This window comes from Peromyscus leucopus, chromosome X (genome assembly GCF_004664715.2).
Source record: "Peromyscus leucopus breed LL Stock chromosome X, UCI_PerLeu_2.1, whole genome shotgun sequence".
Classification (NCBI taxonomy): Eukaryota; Metazoa; Chordata; class Mammalia; order Rodentia; family Cricetidae; genus Peromyscus; species Peromyscus leucopus.
The window spans coordinates 46371239-46389325 of NC_051083.1; the positions used below are offsets into that span (position 1 = coordinate 46371239).

The 18087-nt window shown below is 34.9% G+C and overlaps 1 protein-coding gene across 11 annotated transcripts in view; it reads left to right on the forward strand.

Moving 5' to 3' along the window:
- Dmd (dystrophin) overlaps positions 1–18087 on the forward strand; it is a 2209767-nt gene that overhangs the window by 1838516 nt on the left and 353164 nt on the right. For all 11 annotated transcript variants that reach the window (XM_028881805.2, XM_037198928.1, XM_037198927.1 and 8 more), the window contains 2 exons: positions 7087–7207; positions 7827–8095. In XM_028881805.2, coding sequence (XP_028737638.1) covers positions 7087–7207; positions 7827–8095 — 390 coding nt within the window. The remainder of the gene's footprint in view (positions 1–7086; positions 7208–7826; positions 8096–18087) is intronic.

Genomic DNA, 18087 nt, shown 5'->3' on the forward strand with positions numbered 1-18087 from the left:
GGCAGATGTTGAAGTTACAATTTTGCATCATTGTAATAAGAATCTTTTTAATTTTTAACTGCATGAACCAAGTTCTCTTTAATTCAGTGATACAAGGACTACTGATATCTACCCTAGAACACCAACAATTGGTGCTCAACTTTTACTACATGGATAAATGAAAGAAAGTCATATAACAATATTTAAAATAGCATTGCAACTTATAGTTTGTCTACATAATATAAAACATTATCAATTTGTTTGGCTCCTGATTTTCTAGAAGCAATAACTTCTTTCTTTTTACATATTTCTCTTTACCCATTTTGTATTTAATCTATTGAATTGTGTAGATACAAACAATCCTGTCTTCTATCCATTTTCTTTAATTTCAAGAAATGGTGTGAAAACAACAGTGCTTACTTCTTTGTCATGACAGAAATTCCTTTGTCTTTCCTCTCGATTCATTTTAATCCTCAGTGACTCACATTTAAGAAATGAAATTGCACAGCTGTGGTATAGCTAAGCCCTTGGTCTCTCATAATGGATGACTGTTAGCCTTGAATTCTTTTCTCCCTACTTTCCACAGTGGAATTGCACTATCATATATATAATTTTTCGATTTTTTCAGTTTGTTGAGACCTTTAATCCATACCCTTATTTTACAGATCTCACTACAACAGTTATCTCCAGCTTGTTCTATCCAGATCTATATTGTGCCTAATTATTTACATTGTATTTATTCCTCTTAATGTGATCAACTATCCTAGTTTTCCAGGGTCTGTCTGAATTTCCTGGTATAATCCTGGTTTTAAGTTTATAAGCTTGTGCAGTATCTTGAACCATGCAGGTACTCTCAGCCCTCCATTCAAAAACTCAAAAATCTGAGGCAGGAGGATCAATGATTCAAAACCAGCCTGGGCTACTCTGTCTCAAAAGCAAACAACAAAAGGACATACAGAAACAACATTAAAAGTTCAACATCTTGAAAATACTCTGTATAATAAGATATATAGTTAGCTTATTACTAGCATTAGTCTGTTAATCTTTCATATTCAAGTCACTTTTCTACTTAAAAGATTGTCTTTTCCTTCTGCTCACTATCATTTCTGACTTGCTGTCCTAAGTTCCTCTTTTTATTTATTCTTTTTTATTTAGGAGAAAAGATATTGTTCAAGCAATTTCCACTAGATATATCTACTTCCTCTACTACTCTTTCCTCAACTGTCTCAAGCTCTCAACCAGTCCAATGGATACTCTTTGTTGCAAATCTGTCTTTCCTCTTGAATGTCTCATCAGTTGTTCTAATCTCCTCATGTTTGGTCTTTCATTACATTCCATTTTTCTCTCTGCTCATTAAATACTGACTTGTAGGAATTCAGTAGACATTATTTGGACGAGAAAATGATGCTTAGATATTTTTCTCCCACAGACTTTATCTCTCCAAGTTGTTCCATATACAGAATGCCAAGCCTCATCTTAGTATGGTTGTAATTTTTAGACATTATTAATTTTATCTTGAATATACACATGAGGTATTCTGGATCCAAGGCAGATTTTTTTAATTGCCTTATAATTAATAGTCTTACCTTCTCTTTCTTTCCTAATGGCATGCCCTAGGGCAATATGGTAAATGTTGATAAAAAAAAATCTTTGCATGTGAGTACTTAGTTGCTGTATAGGCAAGAGACCAAAATTATAAAGGAGGAGCCAGCTGTCCTCTTCTCCAAAAGCATCCATCTCCTTGGAAACATAATAGGCCTCGATCTAACTCTGATTTTCAAGGAGTTAACTCAATGCCCTACAAGCTTCAATTTTTACAATCTAGAGATATTTCCAGGGCCTGGGCTTCATACGTTATAATTATAACCATCTAGAGATTTTGATTTTGTTTTTGTTTTTTCTGACAACTGGAAATTTAGTCTAGCAGTCTACCAACTAAGGCCTTATCCATTTGTCCTTCTTGGATCAGAGAAATTTGAGAAATTAACCAGACAGATGGTACACATCTAATTTTCATGGGATGGGAAAGTTCTCAGCAGGCTAAAACTATTAGAGGTGCACAGAGTAATCCAGGAATGTTTATTTCCTCACAGTTAGTTAAATTGTATGCAGAACTCACTCATCTACTCAGTGTAAATCTATGAGTCCTACTTGCTCCTTCCACATAGCTGCACTTTCTAAACACTTCACCACTGTGTCTCTTTTTCTCTTTATATGCTGGCTCTAGGTTGCATTCTCACAATCTTTCATGAAATTCTTCTAGTTGCCTCCAGTTCTCTTTCAAATTCTCCTTTAGCCTTTCTCTGTTTCATGTTCTATAGAGGACCCTTTCTCATCTTATCTATGGGAAATACATTCTAAGATTACCCCCATGAATGCTCCAAACTGTGTGTACACTGTGTTATTTCTTATGCATGCCTGCCTATGATAAAGTGTAAGTTATATGGGAGATAGAGGCAGGAGGATTTCTGAGTTCAAGGCCAGCCTAGTCTACAGAGCAAATTCTAGAAAGCCAGGGCTACACAGAGAAACTCTGTCTTGAAAAAACTATATAAAAACCTCTGCATACAATGTTTTTAATTTCTTTATTAAGATGAGAATCTTCAGGGATTGAGAGATGGTTTAATGGTTTTAAGCATTTTCTGATCTTGCAGTAGAACCAGGTTTGATTCCTAGTGCCTCCCAAACACCTGTGATTCCAGTTTCAGGGGATCTAACACATCCTTCTAGCTTCCACAGGTATCCGCACGTATGTGGCATACATAAGCACACTAAGAACCACATGTATACATACACATAAAATTAAAAGAAATGTTATTTTAAAAGATGAGAAACCTTACCATTTCATTAAAGGAAGTACTTTACAGTTTCTCTTTGCTTTATCGAAATTGGTAGCATCACCTCTCTTGCTCTTTAGAGCTTTCATTGATACTTGAACTCTAGTACTGTGATATCTTGACAGTCATTCACAAACTGAGATAGCTACAAAGAAACTTATGAGTAGTATTAGTACAAGCAATGGGGACACACTGTATAAATATTCATGTCCTAAGTAGGATGCAATAAGGCTGTGCAATATTTACTCATGCCACTCAGAGTAATTCAGTGTTTTAAATGTATTAATTATCTATTTTTTTTAATTTTCTGTTTAATATTTTCAGAGCATAGATGACCACAAGTAACAAAAACTGTGGTATATTCAGCTGTAGATAAGGGGAGACTACTGTGTTGGTTTCACTGATTTTTTTCACTTATTTGTTTGTTTGGAGGAGAGATCTCATGTCACACAGACTGGCCTCCAACTGGCTGTGTTACAGAGGATGACCATGAAAATTCAATCCTCCTGCCTTTTACTGGAATTAATGACATGGGACATGTGCTAACATATTGTGATAGTTTAGTGCTGGGAATCAAATCTAGGACCTAATGCAAGCACTTTATCAGTACTACCATATCCCTATTGGGGTATCTTTTTCCTTTTCTTCCTTTATTTATGTACATATATTCCTAAATATAACCTTCTCTGTCTGTAGAGTGTTACTTGCATGATTTCAGGGCTGACCAGTTGGTATTGGACAACTAATTGGTGTGCTCCTCCCTGGGGGAAGACTATAGCACCCACTCTCAGCATTCCTCAGTGTAGTTCTTCATGGAAGGGTCTCTTGGTCTCTCCCCCACCCACTTTGGCATGTCTATTGGTCTCATCCTTGTTCAGTTCATGTTTGGGCAGTCATGTTGGTGATATTTTTACGGATGTAGCTTCTGGCATTACTATGAGATGCAATCTCACTGCAAACCCCTGATCCTCTACCTATTACTGTCTTTCTGCTCCCTCTTCCACAATGCTTCCTGAGCCTTAGGTGTAGGGGTTGTTTTGTAGATGTAACCATTGGGACTGTACTCCACAACTCTGCATTTTGATTCAGTACAGTTTTTTGTTTTTTTTTTTTTGTTTTTTTTTTTTTTTGTAATGGTTCCATCCACTGTGAAAAGAAGTTTCCTTGGTAAAGAATAAGGACTGCATTCATCTATGGGCATAAGGATAAATATTTAGATTTTAGTTAGGGATTATACCCTAACTAGTAGAGTGGTGGTTGTAGGTTCCTCTCCAGGATCCATGACTTCACTAGCACTGAGGTGTGGACTAGGTTTCCAGGACCAGGCAAGATTTCCCTCTTGCTGAGTGAGTCTTGAGTCCACGTAGAGTACTGCTAGTTACCACAAAGTTCTGTATGCCACTGCTACCCCCTTAGGGATATTGTGCCATTCTGGCCTTTGCTGTGGTTCGTATACATCACAACTTGGTAGGACTGTAGATTGCTCCCCTCTTTTGTAAGCTCATTCTCAGGGAAGAGATTTCAGGTCAGTTCCATCAGTGGGGCCACTGTGCCGTGTGTTTGACATGCTCAGTATCTTTAGCAGTAGGGACTTAGCTTCTTCCTCTCTTGGGGCTGGGGTGGAAATCAAGGGCAATAGCAACAGCTTGTAATGTTTGGGTATTCTCTTACACAGCCCTGACCAATAACTCAAAAGATGGTTTTTCAGGACTAGTGCTGGGGGTTTTGTTAGGTTGTCTTCAGCCCTTGAAGGGAGCATTGTCAGCACACATAAGAAATTTTATTTAAACAATGTATATATATTCATACACAGATTTATATGTATTAAATTTTTTAGGTAGATAAGTAATAGTACAATTCCTTGGAACTAACTCTCATATCTCCATTGTTATTTTAACCCCTCACTCCCTTCTTTGATATTTATCTTCCTCTGTTTCCTAATTAGAGCCCCACCTTTTTTTCCCATTTCCTCTATCAGATCATTTCTACCCTGCCTAAACACACACGTAACCATGTCACTGTCCTGCCTAATTCTTTCAAATGCTCCTAATCACTTACAAATATTGCCCAAACCTTTCAAGAGTCTGATGCCCAAATTCTGGTTTCCACTGTACTATAATGGCAGAGCCTTAAACTCTAGAAAGTTTTTCCTTAGCCCTTATGTTATAGAAAGGCAAACTTATTTGGAGATCGTTATACATACCATATGATGCTTTGCCTGATATCTCTGTACATGCATATTTTTCTTCTTTGAATGTCCTCTAATATTTCTTCTCTAACTCATGTTTATGCTTTAGAACTCTGTGTACTTAAAATCTTCTAGAAATCTTTCCCAGGTTATATTTAACTGATTTATATGTTTAGCCATTCATGATGTACTGCAACTTCATAAATAGAGGCACCAATTTACACTTAACTTTTCCTTTCTAGTCTATAGTGTAACTACTGAGACATAGAAGTTTGGTATAAGGAGGCATTAATTTTTTATAATTAGCAAAGCCAGTATCATGGCTCACTCCAAGTAGGCATACAAATAAAAGAGATAATTTGCTTGACTTGTGAAAGTTGGATGATAAGAAATACAACACAGCAAGAAGTATATATGCATACATATACAGATATACAAACATATATATATATATATATATATATATATGCAGATGCACAAACACACATACTCAGAAATCAGAAATCAAATAAAATATTACAGGTAGAACTGGACTTCTGTGTAAGTAAAGTAAATAATCATCTACCCAGTGTGATTTCAAGGACACAAGAAGAGTCCACAAAATATAGAAATTGCTTTTCCATTTGCAGGCTGAATCCAAATATTCCATTATTTTTATTCAGACACCTTGCTTCTGTCTTCTGGATTGTAAATAACCTTGACAGATCGATTATTGTATAAAATATCAAACTCAGGGTTCTTTTGAATGGTGAGCACCACTAAGATTTTACCAACAAATATGTTATCATACAGTTTTAAAGTACTTTTGTATCAGAGTTCTGTGTCTGAAATTTAAAGGAAAAGACCTCTGTTTTTTTCCAGTGATATAAGAAGGCTTAAACTCCCTTAACAACATTGCTAAAAATAAGATAGAATTGAAAATGGTACATGATTAAGCCTAGGTCAGAGGAATAGTTATTATTATTAATAAGATACATTATCATTTATGTGATACTTAATATCTTTTATTACCATGGCCACTCATGATATAATAAAATCTGGGTCAGTAATCTTATTTTATATTTTTGAATATTAATTTATTCTACCATTGCATTGTGGCAGTGTGCCTCACTAGATTATGGATGACTTTAGAGCTTTCCCTCCACTTCTAGAATATTTCCTTGTTTTCTTTTTTGTTCTTTCATTGTTTGATTTTGATGTGTTTGTTTGATTGGGGATGTCCCAGAGCTGGGATGCAACGAAGTCATCCGTAGTTCATCTTTGGGCATGTTTTCTTTCTGTGATAGGCAGTGGCAGTGTTCTTTCTTATTTTGGTCCAATAAGCTCTTGAAAACAAAACTTATTCATTTCTTCTACTCTTAATCCCCTATAACAGAGACTATAGATTAGAGATTAAAATTGGCAACCAGCCTGACTAGTGAGCTAAATGGTCTGAAGATACCTCTTCTAGGTCTATTCATTTCTAGAAAGGTGTTCACAATCCCTGTATTCCTAATCATTCCAAATAGTTCTATTCTTCTCAGAAAAGTCACAATGTAAAATGTAATTGGTAGTTTTCAAAAAATATTTATAATTTTCAACAGCTTAATTTGACTACACTACTCACCATCAAACATTTTGATGGGATTGTTATTCATTGATTTGTTGTATATTTCAATAAGGTATGAATGTCCCTACTTAACAGTGAGTGTTTTCCATTGTGTACTAGAAGTGATTATTTTCAGAATATTTAAATTTTCATTACCCAGGGTAGGATTTTGTAGTATATACCTCGTGGTTTTTGATCTCTATATCTGGTAGTCAGGTATATAAACAAAGTGTACTTATCTTAATAATAGCACATCACCTAACTTGAAAGCTCCCCAGTTCTCCCCAGAAAAGTTTTGCAAACGAAGTGCTTTCCTCATTAACAGTGAGACCCAGGTAGCCTTTTTTTTTTTATCATTTTATGACTATCAGTTTATAAATAAAAGAGAAGGAAATTGACTGGGGAGTTACATAAATAAGTTCTGAGCACCCAGGATTAATTTTGAGGAGCATTCCACAAGCCAAATAAACATTTCTTTTCATCTCATTTCACAGACCTTCAAGAGGGAATTGAAAACTAAAGAAGCTGTAATCATGAGTACCCTGGAGACGGTGAGAATATTTCTGACAGAGCAGCCTTTGGAAGGACTGGAGAAGCTCTACCAGGAGCCCAGAGGTAATTGAATGTGGAACTGTAATAACATATTGATAGAAGGGTCGGTGATGACAGAGCAGGCCGTCCATGCTTGCTGTCAGAGACTGTACAGCTCTCATACCTCTGAGTTAAACAGAATCAATTCAAATTAAATGTAGGTTTCGAGAAAGAATGGGGAATCATAAAGCACAGTGCATAAACCTGTTTTCACAGTCATAAATAAAGCAATCAGCGACCATTTATTTGAATATTTAGAAGACAGTAAACAAAGGAGCTTATCTGTGGAAAGGAATCCTATTGTTACAAAGACTACAAGCTAATTTCCAGTTTAAGAGCCTGACTGAAATAAATTAGAGCTCTTCAGCATGTGCTAACATTTTTCTCTCTGAAAGCTTAAATGAATCTTGATTTATCTGATTGACAGAAAAGTAGAACAGATTCACTAAGGAAGACAGACAGTTCAGCTCTGCTAGACTGTCTCAAAATTTATGCCAAAGTGTAGAAGAGCCATTAATCTGGAAGTTAGCTTCTTGTTAATCTATATTCCTTTCCTTTCTTCAAGTCTGACCTTTTCAACAGTGTTTTTTTTTTTTTAACAAAAATGGATGTGGCCTAAAACTTTGTCATATCTCCAATTTAGAGCTGCCTCCTGAAGAAAGAGCCCAGAATGTCCCTCGGCTCCTACGAAAACAGGCTGAAGAGGTTAACACTGAATGGGACAAACTGAATCTGCACTCAGCTGATTGGCAGAGAAAAATAGATGAGGCACTTGCAAGATTGCAGGAACTTCAGGAAGCTGCGGATGATCTGGACCTCAAGTTGCATCAAGCTGAGGTGATCAAGGGATCCTGGCAGCCAGTGGGGGATCTCCTCATTGACTCTCTCCAAGATCACCTTGAAAAAGTCAAGGTACTGTGTTTTACTTTGAGAGACTCCACCAACAAGTGCTCATTTAAATTTACATGGTCTTTTTATCCCACAAAGTTAAGTTATAGGACCTATAAGCCTTAGAAAACAGCCCATTTTATTTCCCTCATTTGGAAGTCTTTCACACAAGATTTCCTCCAAAAAAAAGTCAGTGGTGTAATCATTTGTCTATCTTCAGTAATATAAAATGAAATATTAAGGAGTCTCATTAGTGTGGTAGGTAGCACCCCAGGCTCATAAGATTAAGTATTAAAAAGTTACAAGGTCAAAAGTAATTTCGATTTTTTCCATTAGGAAATTAATTTGTCATGAAGTAGATGGGTTTGTGGGGGGGGGTTGCTTGAGTATTTTTTAGGAATTTTTTTTTTTTTTTGTGTGTGTGTGTGTGTGTGTGTTATTATTTTGTATCAGAACAGAGTAAAAATAACATTTGCCAAGACCAGAAGACCCAGTTTGGGACTTTTTCCTTAGTAATCTGACAGCTAATCTGAAACAAACTCATTTGTTCTCCAGTCCTTTTGCTTTCTAATTATAAAATAGTAGTAAATTTAAGTTCCGCCTTCCAGCATTCTCCATTTTTATTTCTACATACCATTGCTTTTTTCTCACAAAATGTTTTTTTCTACTATTCCCCTTTTTTTCAACCAGTGTCTTTTTTAAATCCCTATTTTTTTTTTAACTTATATAGATGACAGACATCCATGGGCCAGCCAGTGTGTGTGTGGCATAATTATGAACACTGCCTTTTAAATATTGAGTGAGTAAATGGATAATTCCCTTACTGATACTTCTGCATCATACAAAGTCATTGCATTTCAACTTAAAATTCTTTAAGGATATAATGAAGTCCATTTATTAAATGGGTTAGCTGTCTCTCTTCTGCCTAAGCCTGGCTTCCCTACTCAATTTTAACAATTCACATGCAGATAATCCAATATACTAATTCCATGCTATCCAAACTGGTCCTATTTTCTTATAACTGCCTGCCATGTGTTTTTCCATCTGTTTGAATCATCAAACTTTGTATATCTGATCAACTCTTACTGAACCTTTAAGGCCCAATGTACATATCACCTATTTTTGTAGTCTTTCATAAATATCTACCACTCCTCCCAACTCCCACTAAAGGAGTTCACTGTATTGACACCAAATCTGAAACTTGAAAGCTTTGGTAGTGGTAGTTTAGCCTACCAAATTAAACTTACTAACTAAAATTGATTTTTTTTTTTTTTAAGGAGAAGCATCTTTAAAACCACTATTTCATGTTGTTTTTAACTTAGCAACAATTCCCAAATAATAGCCAGGTCAAAAAACCCTTTTCCCTTCTCCATTTTTCCTTTCTCCATTTTAAAACTTCATTAGGGTTTTAAAAGTTGTCATTTGTAGTCACCGGGTGTTGGTGGCGCATGCCTTTAATCCCAGCACTCGGGAGGCAGAGGCAGGCAGATCTCTGTGAGTTCGAGGCCAGCCTGGGCTACCAAGTGAGTCCCAGGAAAGGCACAAAGCTACACAGAGAAGCCCTGTCTCGAAAAACCAAAAAAAAAAAAAAAATAGCTGTCATTTGTGTCACTACAAAGTACATACTTCTGTTGGATTTATGATTGTATCACTTTATTAGCTAATGTGGCCTTTGGATTTCGGAAATGGATAGAATGGAACCACTAAGTCCCTGGACCTTATGGAAATGATAGCTGTTCTTCTTCATGGTAATAAATATTATAAATCAAGACAAAATAATGTCATGTTCATATTGGCTATTTGACTCACAAGGAAATCCTAGAGTCACAAATAAAGCTCCATAGTAATAACTACCAGAATAAAAGTTACATTTCAAATGTCTTTCTACTTCCAAAATCTATAATTATTTTGCTTACCAAGCATTTTAAGGATACAGTTAGGATTACTCACCTTACAGGAATAACATCAATGCTTATTTTACTACATGGGTATTTTACTTTCTTGTAATGGGGAACACAAATAACTGAAGCACTGAGTGGTATACATAGATATGCAAAAAGCATATGCAAAGCCTTTCAGAGATCAGTATAGCTGGAGGGAGAGCTTAAGCTAATGTTTCCCATGTGCTGAGCTGCACCCTCAGCCTTTTCAGTAAGAGAAAGTAAGAAAGGGAGGAAAGAAGAGAAAGAGGAAGATAAATACATAGAGAGATTGATAGCTTGTTTGGTTGAATGATTTAGAGACAGAGCCTCATTAAATTTATCTAGGATGCCCTTGAACTCTGGAGCTTAAGTGATTCTCCTGCTTCTGTTTGAAGTAGCTGGGACAAGTAGAGTATGTTTTGAAGTCAAACTCTGTGAACAATCTGAAAGTGAAAATATTTGGGGGTCATTGGTGTTTTCTTGTTCTAATCAACCATTGTTTCTCCACAGAGAAGAAGGTACATCATTCTTGAACTGTGCCTTTGTTTGATTTCAATCTTTTCCTTTTCTTTTCTTTCATGCTAGAGATTGAACCTGGGCTCTAATACATGACACTGATACACACTCAGATATAACTTTAAACATACTATTGCATCTACCCCTAATTAAGCTCCCAGACTTTCATCTTGAAATTTGTAAATTTGTCATATCCATTTGTTTATACAATGCTTTTGATTATACGGACTTCTAAACTGTTACTGGGAAAGTCAAAGGAAGAGATTCTCAGAGTTATTCTATAAAGCACTTTTAATGTGATAGTTTGATTACACTTTCTTGGCATTTTAACTGAGTCTGATTTCATGGTATGTGAACTGGAGTAGGAAGTGTATTGAAGCCATTATACCATTGGTATTTGTGTTCAACATTCCTATCAAAATTTTTAAGAGGAAATTAGAAATTGAATCTTCTTAGCCCTTCTAGAGTGAATGCTTGTGGCTTCCTTTCTCTGAGCAATTTGTCAAAGACATTATATCCCAGAATTTTATATTGAGAAAACAAAGTGTATTTCTACTGAATAGATAATGTTAGCTGTGGTGGAGTATATTAGAATTTCCTTTTCACTTTGGTAAGCAGAAAGCTTGCAACCATCTTCCTGTAACCCTATATTCCTTTACTGTTATTTGCGTCTTAACCATGGTCTTAATTTTTTGTTTATGTTATATTTGTCATCAATTTGACAGAATGTTTTAAATCTTTTCTTATAGGGGAGCTTTAAAAAATTGTAATGATTGTTTGCAGAGTTAGAGGATGCATGGGTAGAGTGAATTCTTACAAACAAGACCATTTTAAGAATGATTGAAAATATATAAGTTCTCTAAGTGTCAAATACTATCAGTTTAAATGTGTGTGTGTGTGTGTGTGTGTGTGTGTGTGTGTGTGTGTGTGTGTGTTGACTCATGCTTGCTTATATTGACGCCAGAGGTTGATTTTAGGTTATCATCTCAACCACTTTTCTACATTGATTTTGTGGGTGTTTTGTTTTCTATAGTCATTTCTTCTCTTGTTTTGAGACAGAATATTTATCAATAGCCAGCTCTTACCAAAAATCTACCTGACTCCATCCCACAGGGTTACAGGCATGCATTGTTATACCCAGCTTTTATGTGGATGCTAAGCACCCAAATGTGCACCAGAAACATTATGTACAGTTATCTTAATGAAGGAAAGTTTTACTGCCTAGAATATGATGGGAAATTTTACTGATAGGCTGCTCAGTTCTATGTACTGCAAGCAAATGAATTGCTTTATAGAGGACTTTGTTGTTCTTGTTATGGTAAAAATCCTGTGTCTTAAGCATTTGATCAAGAAGAAAAATAAATGAAAGATAGAATCCTTCATAAAACTAGATTAGATGTGGAACTAATGCTTCTTACATAGAATACACAGGCTTTATCTAGTTCTCAATGCACATGGTTGTATTGTTTAAAAGCACATAATATAGCTGTTAATATCTAAAAGATATATAGTAATACAGGCTTTAAAATAAAATAAAAAATACTTTAAAAGTGTAGTAATGGAAAGGTTGTTGTTGGCTTTATTTGAGCTTAGAAAGAAAAGTACAAATTACTCATCTTAAAAATGCCTACCAAATTATTTGTTCAATGTGAAATTAATTGTAAGTTAGTGTTGCTAGGAGAGCGTATTACTTGTTCCCATGTAGTCCCTTTCATTTCCTGCTTTGTTTATAAAAGCTAAAAGCAAATTACTTAGGACAACAATGTCAAATGCTTTTCTTTACCCAAAGCATCTGAGTTTAGATAGCACTGTGTATGTATGTTTTTAAAGTCTCTATCTCGACTTGGGCAAATAGAACCTTCGTTTACCATGCTATTCCCATCCTGCCTTTGAAACTTCTGAAAAGGCTGAGCAGAGTAATTGTTTCAGACATCTGTTTAGCATACTTTGAAGTCCATATAAGTTCTTTTTAGTTTCATTTGAACCCCAGCTGTCTTCACCAAAGTCTATAATCAATCTGAATTAAGTTGTCCTACTTCTCCTAATAAGTCTCTTATTAAGTTCTGCTTCAACCTCTTAGGGAGACTTTAAAGCTAATTCATGTAGAATTGCCATTTTCTACTAATTCATTTGTCAGCTCTCCAAATTGCAGCAGAAACAATTGCAAAGACTATTAATTTGGCTCTTCATAAACAACTTATGTAAGTGTAATATACGTTAGAACTAAGCAAACAATTTAAAACAATGGGTAGGAGAAAATGATTTAATAACATTCAACACACTTTCTTCTTTGATTGTTTTGTGGTGCCTTTGACATCAAAAGTATAAAGATATTGATTTAATAAGAGAAACGTTCTTCTGCTTTTACTTTCATAAAGAAATAATTACTGAATGAGCCTTGCTTAACGAGAGGAAAGGGTTTTACAACAGTTGGAAAAGGAGCATGTTCTTTTCGTATTGAATTTATTTTAATTTGGACTTCTTTGTGTTTTTTGATAGACTGTGATAAAAGAAGGAGCCAGAATTGGTTTCCATTCTTACTGCATTAAATCAAAGTTGTACAGCTACTTTTCTGGTCATGGGACATTTAAGAGAACATGGATTAGCAAAATGTTCTGCTAATAGGCTCATCTGACATTATTCTGCTGAAGACATGTTTAATTTAATAATAAAAATTTCTCCAAAGAATATCATCTTTCATATTATTTGGAAACAAGCATACCAAAATCTGATCCTTTAATATGCCAATCCTGTTTACAGAGGATTTGTTCCAGAAGCTTTGTTTGTGGCTGATAATAATTACAAATTCTATTCCTCAAGCGTCTTAGATAATATTCAGAAATACTTAACTAATGCATTCAGTATTAGAGGATCTAAAATATAACTCATTCTCAACATTTATACAGTGGTTAAAACCTATACCCAGAGAAGACTTATCTCATTAGAGAGTATGATTAATTTATTTCCAAAGTAAAATTATAGTGAAGATTGTATTAGTGGCATCTCAGTGTCCCTAAAAATACTATTTAGCATCAAGTTAAAGGAATAAGATTTTTTATTAGCTTGTCCATATATGTGCATGTCATATATTATATACTAGAAATAGTTATAAAATGTGTTATTTATTTAACTGAAATTCATAATTCCACAGAAAGTGGAATCACCCAAACACTGTTTATTTCTAATTCTCTTTGACATCTACCAAAATGGTAACATGTTTTATGTTACAATAATGCTACTTTATGATCATAAATGAAACAAGAAATGATTAAAAACAGAGAACCCAAGGAGTGGAACTTTGTTATCTTCTTTTCATGTTCCATAGCAACAATTTTCAAATTTTATCATTGATGAAAATATTAGGCCTATACAACCTTCTGTTAACTAAGTTACTCATACTACTGAATCATTTGTTTCTGGTGAGTCTGTTTTATGGGTATTCATAGAATACATGTACCTATAAACTAATACAACTGTCTGGTTTCAGTGTGGCCTAAGAAAAGACAATATTTTCTTTCATAATAAGATATTTTCGTTTACAATAGATTTTGCTATTAAAGACATTTTCCAAAAACACTACTTCTAAAACTTTTGTACTTCAATTCTCTCAACATGAGAAGGCAAAGCTTGATATTTCCTTACTTCCTTTTGCTATGGTCATGAAGTGTCTTTAATGGTTCCTGTCTTATTTTTCAAAGTTCATGTCAGTTTCAAGGTGTTCACTTAGGAAGTATTTTATCATTTTTTTTTAAATGTGAAGATCCCATTTTCCCCAAATCTTATGGATTTGAAGGCATAATTTCCAATGAAATGAAATATCCCCTTATATTTGGAGACTTTGTTTTTTTTCCATGAGTTTCATTTACTTACTGCATTGCACATTCACCATGAGTAGACTGTTATTGCCACTTCATATTCATCTTTTACACTTTCATCTGTTCATTGTCGTGCAAAATTTCCACGTCTCTTTGTAATTTTGAATATATAGTCTTTGGGGCTTTTGTTAACGTTCACTTGATAACTTAAACTTCTGTTAAGTGAAGTTCCCTGAAAGCATACCCTGAGAAATGAGGTCCAGGTGCACATGATGTATAGAGGGCCTGCTTTCTGGTGAATCCCATGTGGGGGTGAAGGGATGCAAAACCAAAGACAAGAAAATTCCACTCAAGTGTGAAATCTCAAACAGCGCCCAACTCTGTGTCCTATCTCTGAGACAGAGCACCCTGGAACTAAATGCCACAGCAGAACTGTTTTTCCAAACCCCACCCCGTTACTGACTGTACCAGTGATGAGCCGTTAAAAATGTATCAACTAGCTCTGAGGGTACAAAACATTGTTTGTGCTGGTTTTCATAGTGTCAATCCTACTTGTGGTGATTTTCAGCTAACAACGTGTGACAGTGAGTGCAAAATTAGGAGGAGATGCACACAGCTGACGCATAGGCTCTGTTTCAACATACTGTTAACGATGGTCAACTCCGAGGAAGTAGACTGCTTCTTAAATCAGGAGCGTGGGGTTATTTTCTGGCATATGGAGCTACCATTGCAGCAGTCCCTGCCTTTGAGAAGGCAGGCACCAATGAGACATTAGTAGTCAACCATCAGAGCACCAATCGGTTGCCCAGGCCAGATAAAGTGTGCAGATAAAGTGGTCAGTGTGCTCAGCCTTTGTCTCTCAACATGACTTCCTCAATCATTTTTTTTTTTGATTGTGCAAAATTTCTTTACAAGTAGCGAAAATTTCCCTTTTATGGAACTATCACCCTCTCTCTACTCCATCTTCAGCTACCTATCTGAATTTAGTAGTAGAATGTAAGAATTAATAACAATGTCTAATAATGTGAAAATTATTTGAAAGAAAATGACTTCAAAATGAATTTGATTTCATAGTTATAGAATTTATAAATATCTAGGGAATCACATTGTCTACATGTAGTCATTAAGGATGCCATGGGTATTCCAAAGCAGTGGTTCTCACTATTGTAGCATGCACTAGAATCACTTTTAACAATATTGGCAAGCTAGATGAGGTGATCTGCTTCTCTACAGTTTCTGACTCCAGAGGTCTACAGAAGGCTTTCAATCACCCTTTCTAAGCATTTTCCAGCTTATTCTGATACTCTAAACTAGACAGATACTTGGAGAACCACTTTTTAAATAACAAAGTTACACTACACTTACTTGTAGTGATTTTTTAAGCTAAAACACGTACCTTTTTTATTTTTATTCTATTATGTATAGTAAAAATGGAAATGTTTCTTCAACTTTTAAAAATATTTCTAAAATAATTTCTTTTGTATTTCTTTTTTTCTTTCTTTTTTTTTTTTTTTTTTTTTTTTTGGTTTTTTCGAGACAGGGTTTCTCTGTGTAGCTTTGCGCCTTTTCCTGGAACTCACTTGGTAGCCCAGGCTGGCCTCGAACTCACAGAGATCCACCTGGCTCTGCCTCCAGAGTGCTGGGATTAAAGGCGTGCGCCACCACCGCCCGGCTGTATTTCTTATAATAGAAAAGGTACAGAAATATTGTGCTGTTGTTTGTTTGTTTGTTTGTTTGTTTGTTTGTTTGACACAGAGTTTCTCTGTGGAACAGGCCTGGCTGTCCTGGAACTAGCTCTGTAGAGCAGGCTGGCCTCAAACTAACAAAGATCTGCCTGTCTCTGCCTCCTGAGTGCTAGGATTAAAGGCATGAGCCACCACAGCCAGACAAATATTTTCTTACATAAAAATAATTTTCATTGAACAATTTCTAACAATATTGTTTATGGCCATAAGTAATGTCATTTGTTATTTCTCTTATTTATCATTGTCTAGAACATTTTATTTAAAAATCATTACAGACATATGCCCTGTTGGAATAATTGATATAGTATGAGTAGGAATAGTCATTTCACTCAGAAACCTTGAAATGAATGATGATCTGTGCATCTCTCAATCTCTCTTTTTAAAGGCACTCATAGTTATTTATGCCAAGTTTCCTATTGGCATTTTAATGACATCAGTAAAAATAATTTTATGGATACTTCAGATGACCTATGATGTAACTAATGTATTTAGTATTAACCCATTGAAGTTAAAATATACAGTCCCTTTTTTTACTTTTATAACTTATTAACACATTGTCAATGACAACAATATATTCCCTACATCATTTCCTGCCAAACATACTGACTAAAAGCAATCGTGTTACAGTTTCAGAAATCTAGGACATTCAGAGCATTTTGACACTATTCAACAGTTTCTAAATAAATCCTGCATGCTATATATGGATAGCTGATAGCTTCCTCAGGAGTTCTTATACATGATAACTTACCTTGTTAAATTTCTGAGGCACTATATTCAGGAGGAAGGGTATGTATTTATATGTGAAAATAAAGATGCCATGGGGAGAAAATGAGAGAGCCACTGAGAGGGGTAAGAAGGAATCTTAACTGCATTGACTGACCAAGGAGGATTTTTCTCCAAAAGCAGTACAACAACAGCATTCTATTAGGACCTGTTATAGGTAGGGGCAATAGTATAGGTGAGTGCTTTTTGGCATAAATATGATTTTTAAAAGTTTTAAAATTTGTTTTAAAATTAAGTGAGAAATATTAAAAAACAAACTTCTCTGTTATGCTGACATCGTAAAGGTTAATAACCGAGTCAGCTGAATTATCCAGAGTAAAACATTAAAATACATTGATTTTTCAATTATTTTTTTAAATTGATCCACATATTGTTGTTAGGCTTTTTGTTTGTAAACATTAGTATTTATTAAGTTTCCACAATGTGTTCAGCTCCAAACTGTCAAATTCTCTTCATCAGAATGATGCTGAGACATTGAACAGTTACATTTCTATTTTCTTTTAAGTAATTGATTTTCATGGAGAATATATTTTGTTGAGTTTAAGACATGATTGTTTTTATAATTTTTGTTCTCTACAATTCTGTATCATTATAGACTTGGTAAACTCATTTATAATTTTCCCTATCAAAAATTCAAATTTTATTGTTATGATCTTAGTGTGACATGAGCAAATTAGTGAACAGACGGGATTTTATTTATAGGCAATATATAACAAAGTAATTGAATTGAAATAAAAATAAATAAAGGTAACTAGCCATATGCTGGTGTGGTTTTCAGAACCAATGTCAAACTACCTCTGTTTCCTTTTATCTGTTTTCCTATCTTAAAGCACTGTAACCTAATTTGGAATTATATATTGCTGTGAAACTAAAACATATTAAGCATTATTACATAATTCCCATTCAGTTGCCTTGATATTTAAGTCTTTTATCTTTCTGTAGCCAAGTAGGCTACTTGGAATGGCATTTTGCCTGCCTCTCCTGAAACTACCAGTTGGCTGTTGATACCCAGATTATTTCTAGCAAGAGAAGGAATTATTATATACCTACAAACTCAAAACACTAGAATTATCATAAAAGGTATCTGGTGTTTTCTATTCGTCCAAAATACTATATAAATTAAAAGAATGTGGACTAAATTGTATGAGTTCCTGTTCCCTAGACAAAGAACTCCAGGTGACTGCTGGGAGGAGGAGAGTTAGCCTCTCACGAATGAGTACCCTTATTGGTTGTCC